The 8,854-nt window shown below is 37.2% G+C and overlaps 1 protein-coding gene across 1 annotated transcript; it reads right to left on the bottom strand.

Moving 5' to 3' along the window:
- Positions 1-3,353: 3,353 nt before the first annotated feature.
- LOC132558630 (uncharacterized) lies at positions 3,354-4,898 on the bottom strand. Its single transcript, XM_060223226.1, has one exon. It carries the CDS (start codon positions 4,896-4,898, stop codon positions 3,354-3,356), a length of 1,545 nt encoding a protein of 514 aa, XP_060079209.1.
- Between the last annotated feature and the right edge of the window lie 3,956 nt (positions 4,899-8,854).

Below are 8,854 nucleotides of genomic sequence, written 5' to 3'. Positions count from 1 at the left end.
CAGCTGTATGGTGCAGCTGAATTAAATAATGCACAGGAGACATTCACTTGTGCATAACACGTTCAGCGTGCATTTTGCGATGGAAATAATGTGTGAAAAATGTAACTAATCCGAGAGCCTCCCAAACACAAATAAGACGCAAAAACTCTGTAGGAGACATCAGTCATCCTTTATCATTTTGTAATCCAAGTCCTATGATATATTGATATATATTAACGATCATACGCTAAAATAACACAAACATGCTACAGGTTCAGACAGGGTCAGCCTATCACTTCTAGACAAGAAAGGCTTAGTTATAAGTGATATGATAAACTTATTTCGATTTATAAATAGGTGAGCTTCTCCACCTTCAATACTTCGTGATATACAAATATATATATATATATATTTTTTTTCGAATGCTGACAGAGAAAAACTCTTCTAACAGAACTTCGACACGTCCGGAGATTAAAAATCGACATTAATAATGCTTGTTAGTGGCATTATGGTTCCATTCTCGTTTCTGCAATTATTATATTTACACCTTAAAATGTGTTCTGTTACCAAGTGTGATATTTAAATCACATTTTTTAAAATCTTGTGATAAGGTATCAACACAGAGCATACATAGTGCGTTCTAACACTGTATAAGTTCTAACACATGGAGATAGACAATAAAATTCTTTAGTCTGAATAAAATAATCGAATGTGGACCGTGAAACCAAAGATTTCACACAAATGAGTTAAGGAATGTGCAAAATACACATCAGAACAAATCAATCTATTGTGTTGAAGTGCAACATGTAAGTAAAACGTCAACGCCTGAACTCATTTGTCTAAATCAGTTCGACTGCAATTGATGTTGATGCTCTGTTGCCATTAAAATGCGATAAAAGTCAAACGAGGAACGATTTAAAGGAGAGTGGATATACAACTCCGTCAAATTTTATGAGGTTTAAGATGTTAGTTCTCTTCTGTATGACCGATAACACTTCGTGTTTTTCCCCATTTCCTTTCTAGCCAAAATGCGGTAAGTTTTTCTATTCGATACTATAAACACAGATTAAACTGAGTCCCATGTGTACTTTAGGGTGGTGTAACATTTTATTGACGAAGATGTTTTCTGGAAGTCGTACATTCGGCTTTCTGAACAACCACATTCTTTCTGTGAAAGTTTTGTGACGTAGCAGTTGAACAGCTTCCAACAGAACATCTACCGACCAGAACTTGTCTAATGATTATAAAGATAGCAACAGTGTTGGGTGTGTAGCAAGGATAATAAGAATTATATATGTCGTTAAGACCTGTTGCCTTTTATACGTTACAAAAGGGTGAGTTAGTATAATGATACACATCTCCACATGTCTTACGTGTAGTTTACCGTTTTATTTTGGACCTATTTCGACACCGTACACACTAACTGCACAGAGGTGATATGACTAAATGAGTACATGTTACATCATACTAAAGGTTTTATACTCAACCTCCCATTTTCTTCATGTTTATACTTTCCTTCTAGTTTTGAAACAACTTGACCAACAATGTCACTTCTGAGCTTGTTATAGATTTAATTAATAAAAATAGTCATGAGACAATGGTTAATTTACTGTCTGTTGACGTTCAATGTATCCAGGTAAAAAACAAAGATAACGGTCAGAGAACCATTTTCTATTGGGTTTGATTTCCTGACAGGTATGTGATTGTACACCTCGAGGAAGAAACGATCAAATGTGAAATATTGTGACACACAAAGATGATTTCTTTAGATTAAAAAGGTAAATTATGTGTTATAAATTCCATTGTAACATTGTCTATGATGTATATTGTTCACAATGTATCTTTGTAACTATGATGTATATTGTCCACCATGTATCCTTGTAACATTGATGTATATTGTCCATCGTGTATCCTTGTAACATTGTCTATGATGTATATTGTCCACCATGTATCCTTGTAACATTGTCTATGATGTATATTGTCCACCATGTATCCTTGTAACATTGTCTATGATGTATATTGTCCTTGTCTATGATGTATATTGTCCACCATGTATCCTTGTAACATTGTCTATGATGTATATTGTCCACCATGTATCCTTGTAACATTGATGTATATTGTCCACCATGTATTATTGTAAGTATGTTATCCACCATGTATATTGTAACATTTGGTAATCTTATGGTGAGCTCAATCTCCTTGGTCATGGTTGATCAGAAACAAAGTAAAATCGACATGCATGGCATCAGTCTTTACTTTAAACATTTACTAGTTTATTGAGAAAATTAGATACTTATCATAATAGACACAATGATCATGTAAATAATGTCATTTATAGTCTTATAAATGACACCTTTATATGGAAACGACCATGCGAGCGTACCTGGATATTCTAGATCCACTGTTATAGAATAATACATACAATTTTCGTTCGTGTTCACTGATAAAATACAATGTTATCTGGCGGAGTTGGATTCCGATATTTATTACCGCCATGGAGTGGATTTTGTCACAGGGACTTGGCATAAATTCCAAACCCATGGTTTATATATAGGTATTATGGTGACAAAGGTTTTGACTCCTGAGATTAGAAAAGTGAACATATTTTCAAAGGTGTTATTTCATATTCTCGGGATTGAAGATTTAAGAGTAACGTTTTATTTCTTCAGTGAGTGCTTGGTGAACGATAAAAAACTGGTTAAAAACATCTATGTGCAATTTACTGCAAGGTTACAGTCCTTGACAGCAAGGTCTTAAAGCTGTTCGAGGTGTCCTTTGATGGCGTCTTGTCTCGTATGTTGTAGACATTACATCATTTAAAAAAGAAAAGTTTTCTCATCGGGGGAATTACAATCCTTGTTTCTCTAATATATATATGGATCGTGGATTGGGAATTCGTGTCAAGTCCATGTGGATGTTAACATCTCGAACTGAAGGTTAATAAAAATCAATATTCACGGTAAGTGAAAAAACAGTAACCGACGCCTCTGATTACAAATGAAATTAACAATGAATGTGCTGTTAATTTTATTACACTATTACACTTAGAAAATCAACTAATACTGATGACGCAAATTTAGCGTTGACGTCATCAGCAAATAACTAGACGTTACAAAATGAATCAGAGGTCAGTATCACAAAATATAAACCAGGTATGTAATGGCTCCAGTTCAATAGAAAATTTGACATTACCACACTCCAATAATAAAAATTGTTCCTTCCGTTCCGGATATGCGACTGTCACTAATATACGATACACGTTACGCTAGCTTTTTACTACGTAAAATTATATACAAAGACACATGATGTAAATAGTGCAATGCATCGGCAATTTACTCCGGACCGCGAAGTCATACCGGAAGTTACCACCGTAATCAGTCTGGGGTCCGATGTTGGAACACCAAAATTCTCTTATCCTCTAGACCGACCCACACTTTACCTGCCGCATCACACGACAGGACAATTGGTGTTATTCCATCAAACTCAAGCACGCGCCGTTTCAGAACTCCGGCTGTATCAACCATCACAACACTTCTGGAACTCGAATCACATATCAAAATATTTTCATCGAGGTCAAATGTGACGTCACATGGACTAAATCCATTTTTGTCATCAACATACCGAAACCGGAAGCTCAAGTCGTTGTTCAAGACGACTGTGTCCTGAGTAAAATCGACTACAGCCAGTAGTGCTGATTTCTTGCTGATAGCTAATCTCTGAGGCTTCGCAAATAACTGCTGTCCTTTAGAGTCCTTCTCTGTTTGGTCCACCATGGTGCCGTTTGTACGGAACCTCGCCAGCCGTCCGACATGGCTGTTGGTGATGGTACACATAGACATTGTAATATATAACAGGTTGTCCGTATTCATACAGACAGAGTACGGTGTCCACTCTGTGTGGAACACTGCACGTGCAACTTCATCACTAGGGACTACCGCATTACGCCCATTCACAGTTACAACGGGTGCGTCCACAGTACCGGAAGTGACGCCGCCTTCAACGACACACCTTACACTGCTGTCTTCACAAACCAGCCATAATCGATTATCTCTCCCGACACAAATGTCCATCACCGTTACCCCACACGTAACAGAGCGTAACACCTTCCCTCTCCCGTCTGTCAAATGAACAATATTATCCCAGCAGCCGATCCATATAGAATTGAATCCATTTTCCCGCAGTGAACGCAACTGAAACGGTGTTTTATGAACAAACTCGGACAATAAATGATATCTATTTTCCTGCTTCGTTTTCGATGGCAGTTCAAGCTTTCCAATGTTTTTCCTTAACTCTGTATTGCTAATGTCTCCTTTCACAAACTTTGGTAGAAACAGTTTAGTTTTCTGTCGCTTCGGAAGCGCTTGCTCAACACTGTCATTGCAGATTCTCACTGCTTCTGTCAGTTTTGATAGTTGACCGGAAGAAGTAGCGTCCAGAAAAACAGACATGTAGCCGTTTATGTCCTTCTCGCTTTTCTCATAAGATTTGATAATCTCTGTTAAAATTTCGTCGTTCCGTTTCCGCATTGCCTCGCATTCATCGACATATTCGTTCACTATGTCATCTATCTCTAATCTGAGATCATCACCACGATCGAGAATCTTGTTCACGAGGTCTTTGAAATCCCTCTTATTTTTCCGCCTCCCTTCCCGGAGAGCTTCCATTTTCTTCTTTATGTCCGGCGCCAGTGACCCCTGGATGCGTTGTATCATGCTTGTGACGGCTGCCATTTTGTTTTCCTTTGCCGTGTCTTTATCTGTTACGGAGTGGGCGTGGTGTGTCTCGTCAAGACAAAGCAGACAGCATGTGACATCACATGTGACACAGAACATGGTCATTTGACCTCCATGCAGTGGACAAGTATCCGGAATCATACTTTCCTTACGCCTATGAACATGCAATTTCCGGAACATCGCCATTTTGAATAATTTTAAGATGTTTTAGAATTGATGTAATTTTTGTGTTAAGTTATCGCTGCATACGATGCAGTAATCGTCCGGCTCCCCGTCACGGGGTTTAAATAGGAACCCTCGCTGTATAGATACTTAAGTCCTTATCACGGAATCCCACTTACAGTCGTGCAGAACGCGCGCAACCAGGAATAGAACACACACACGCACCTGCCTGTATCCCTCTTTTTGAGATAGGGGAATGGATTTGACATTTAAACCGATCAGAGAATGTTGTATGTAATCCTACTAATTACCTAAACCTCGACTAAGACTCTTGTAATGAGAATTCCAATGCCCTCGGAGGGGAGAAAGGAGGGGAGATGTTTCCGTCGGCAGAACGGAAACAGCGTTTAGATATGGCCGGCGGGGTCCTGAGCTATTTTCAACCTGTTACCATCGCTCACTCATGCGCGTTCTCAAGGACAGGTTCGCCTGAAACGTACGTTTACAAAGTCGTTTTGACTTAACCCTAAATTGTTTTAGCAGATCAAACAAGCTGCTGTATGGTTCAAGTAGCTGTCTAACCAATTAAATTTGTTGAGGCTTCGGGAAACAAGTTTTGTGTGTGTCCAGGGTGAACTGATAACAACATCTCGTCAGGAAATGCACATGACAGCACAATGCATTTTTATACGTGTTTTATGAGATGGCAAATCCATTCAACTTGAAAATGATAGATATTACATGTTTATTATCAATAATTCTATAAATAAATTTCGCCGCCCCCAAAGTTTACTCACAAAACAGTTCCTGTTTCGTAATCGAATAGAGTTACCATAAAAACCCCTTTGACGTTATGAATGCCATGATGACGGGTAGCGACACGTCACTTATCAGGGGGATGTCATAAACTTTATCTATGAAAGTCTTACTTATATTTAATTGATATATAGTTCCAAAGCGCCTCTGTCCTCATCCATAACATATTTCATAAGACAAATGGTTAAATATGTTTCTGTCCTCAAGTAGGATATTCTTCTTTGTGACAAACACTTAAAAAAAAACCGACTTCCGTCACTAACAAAACATTCCGGCTTATCCTAAAAAATATATAAAAAAGGTACTTCCGGATACGTTTGACAACGCTCTGACTTTCGTCTGACAAAGAGTTCGATCCCTGTCCTCAAAGAGAAGGTACTTTTGACTATGTTTGACTACGCTCTAACTTCCGTCTGACAAAGAGTTCGATCCCTGTCCTCAAACATAAGGTACTTCCAGACCTGCGCGGATTTCAATTGCTGTTCTCAAACAGAATACACTTCTGTCCGATTATGCTCTGGTTGCGTTTGAGAAAGAGTTCCTTGTCCTCAAATAGAATGTAATTCCTTCGAAATATGCCCTGACTTCCGTTTGACATAGATTGACAAGTCTTGATCTCAAACATAATACTTCCGTCCTCCTTTTTGCTCTCCCGGAACTGCACTTAAACATAAGCGACTTCATTCAGGATTGGTACAACTTCACACATATGATGTTTCTGATAACGCCAACCTGTCAACAGATATCCTGATCACACGCTGATAAATCAGCGTTTAGTCTAGTAGAGAATACCATTTCAAACGCTATATATACGAAATTTTGATATGAACTGGTTTATCATTTCAACGTCGTTATAATGATAAATCTCAGTGTTAATCGTCTTTCATCATTAAATGTATAAGATCAAGACAAATTACTGGTATCATTAGCTTAAAAAAATGTTTCTCAAAATTAAGGTTATGGGGCATTTTCTCGTTTATGTAAATCATTATGTACATTAGTGAAATGAACATCACGCGCATCGAACATAGGCATACATTCAGATAATCGCGTTCTTTTTTTTTTTTTTTTTCTTTTAGGAATCCAAGATGTGATGTCTTCCAACCGGTTGCCCATACTTGTTTGATTATATCACACATTAGTATGCACATTCAGGATTAATACAGCTTCAGAATGGCGATTGGTTTATAAATACGCTCAATGTTGTGGTTGGTATTTAGATAAATACCAGATTTTTTGCGAAGATATTTCGACAAATTAAACACGTAATTCTTTCAGAACATAACACAGCGAGGAAAAACGGAGATCTTATACAAATGATTATCCACGTAAAAACCTGACTCCAGTTTCGAAATCTCTCGAAATACAGTGCTGACATGAAGCAGCACCTGGGGTGCGCGTGCATTTTACTGTTTACGATTGTTTGTAATGGTGCTTTTTATTAAACAGAAAATATAGATTTTCTTGTACTCGTGTTGTAGTGCATCAAGTTCGTTAATGTCGTCTCACATACAAGGTGGTATAGGAACGTCGCTTATTACAAATTTTTCAACAAACACAGATCCGGTTTTGGACAATTATGAAGTGGTGACGTCATAACAATAGTTGTACAAATAATGCATCATACAGTGTATAAAACCGGTTTTATTTCCAAATAACAGGTACATTGTCAATAATTTATTCTATCCGAGAAGAGCGCTTCTTGGATTTTTATGCAAACAAAACCCCTCTTTCTAGACAGAAATGGAGTTTTATAATACGCTTTATGATGAGCCAGTACACCAGAATCAATACATCACTGACAAACAGTATACTCTGGTGATTGTAAATGTAATCGATATTTACATTTTAAGTGTACATGTTTTCTTTTGTGGTTTTGAAACAACATGACATGAGTAAACATGTATATACTGAAAACTGAGGGAGCACTCTATTTTTTTAGTTTATATATATTTTTTTTCTTTTCTTTTACTCGGGGTTGATATCGGTATAATATCATAATATGTATAAACACGTGCTTGGGAAATTTTGTGGAAAACATGCACAAATGTATGTATGTTTAAATTTCTTCCAAAACTGCAGTTCAGTCAATAAAAGAACGTGTAAAAGTAGAAATTATTTCACAATCTTAAGATGATTAATAAAACGAACTATTTGTGCCTTGATAACTGACTTTAGTTTATATAGTGTTTTCCAGAAAACAAAACTTCCTTGGAAAGGGGGCGGAACCTCTATCCTCAACGACACTCCCCACATCTGGGATACTTCACGTTTTACAATTTTAATTCAATAATACATGTTACATCACTTGTACCGTCTGTCCCCCCGTTTCCTTTAGAAACAGAAATATAGACGTGTGTTGAGATAGGAACACACAGGCTGTAGCTCAATGGTCAATCTGATGTTTGGGCGAGATATTTTCAATTCTGTCTATAATATCGAGATATCCCCAACTGACGAATGATATTTTGGGTATAACTGCCGGAACACAAAGATTCATTCAATAGAAACACCCACCCCATGGGGTCGGTCTTCCTGTCGTTAGCGCTGTCTACGTGACAACTGGAGTAGTATAATTTACGTTCATCTGTCTGCCTGCTCCTCCCTTTTTAAACCAAGTGCACAGAAGTTGGCAGATCCTCAAACTCCTGTACATGTAATCCATTCCTGCGTTGTTTACCAGTGTAAAGTCTGAATGACAGAACAATAGATTTTTACTAGAAATGTATGACAGACATTAAAAAGCAGTTATGGAATTAGTTTGATTTATCGATTTATTAGCGATCAATCTATTTTTAGACACAGTCATTTAAAACAACTATATGAAGTTAGCATTTGTTTTACCATAATACTGACTTAAAATATTTAAAACATGATCAAAAAGTCATGGAGGCTAATAACTGTAGTACATATATTTGTACATAATTATAGAAAAATCAGTCAAGTTTAAGGTAACAGAACAAACATAAAGACCCATCGAGATCATTGGTATAACGTTAAATATTTACACTTTTTGTATTGTAGTTTCTGAGTGAAGCTTACCAACCTCGAGTTTTACATCTACTGATATTTACGTATAGCGAGTAAGCTTGTCATTTCTTCTTCGGTTATAAACGTGCAACGTTTATTACATCACTAGAATTTCATACGCGTAGTTTAAATGT

This window comes from Ylistrum balloti, unplaced genomic scaffold (genome assembly GCF_031769215.1).
Source record: "Ylistrum balloti isolate Yb309-2 unplaced genomic scaffold, AGI_CSIRO_Ybal_v1 Utg370800, whole genome shotgun sequence".
Taxonomy (NCBI): Eukaryota; Metazoa; Mollusca; class Bivalvia; order Pectinida; family Pectinidae; genus Ylistrum; species Ylistrum balloti.
Note: the sequence above shows the minus strand (reverse complement) of the source record. Positions and strands in the feature narration are given on the sequence as shown.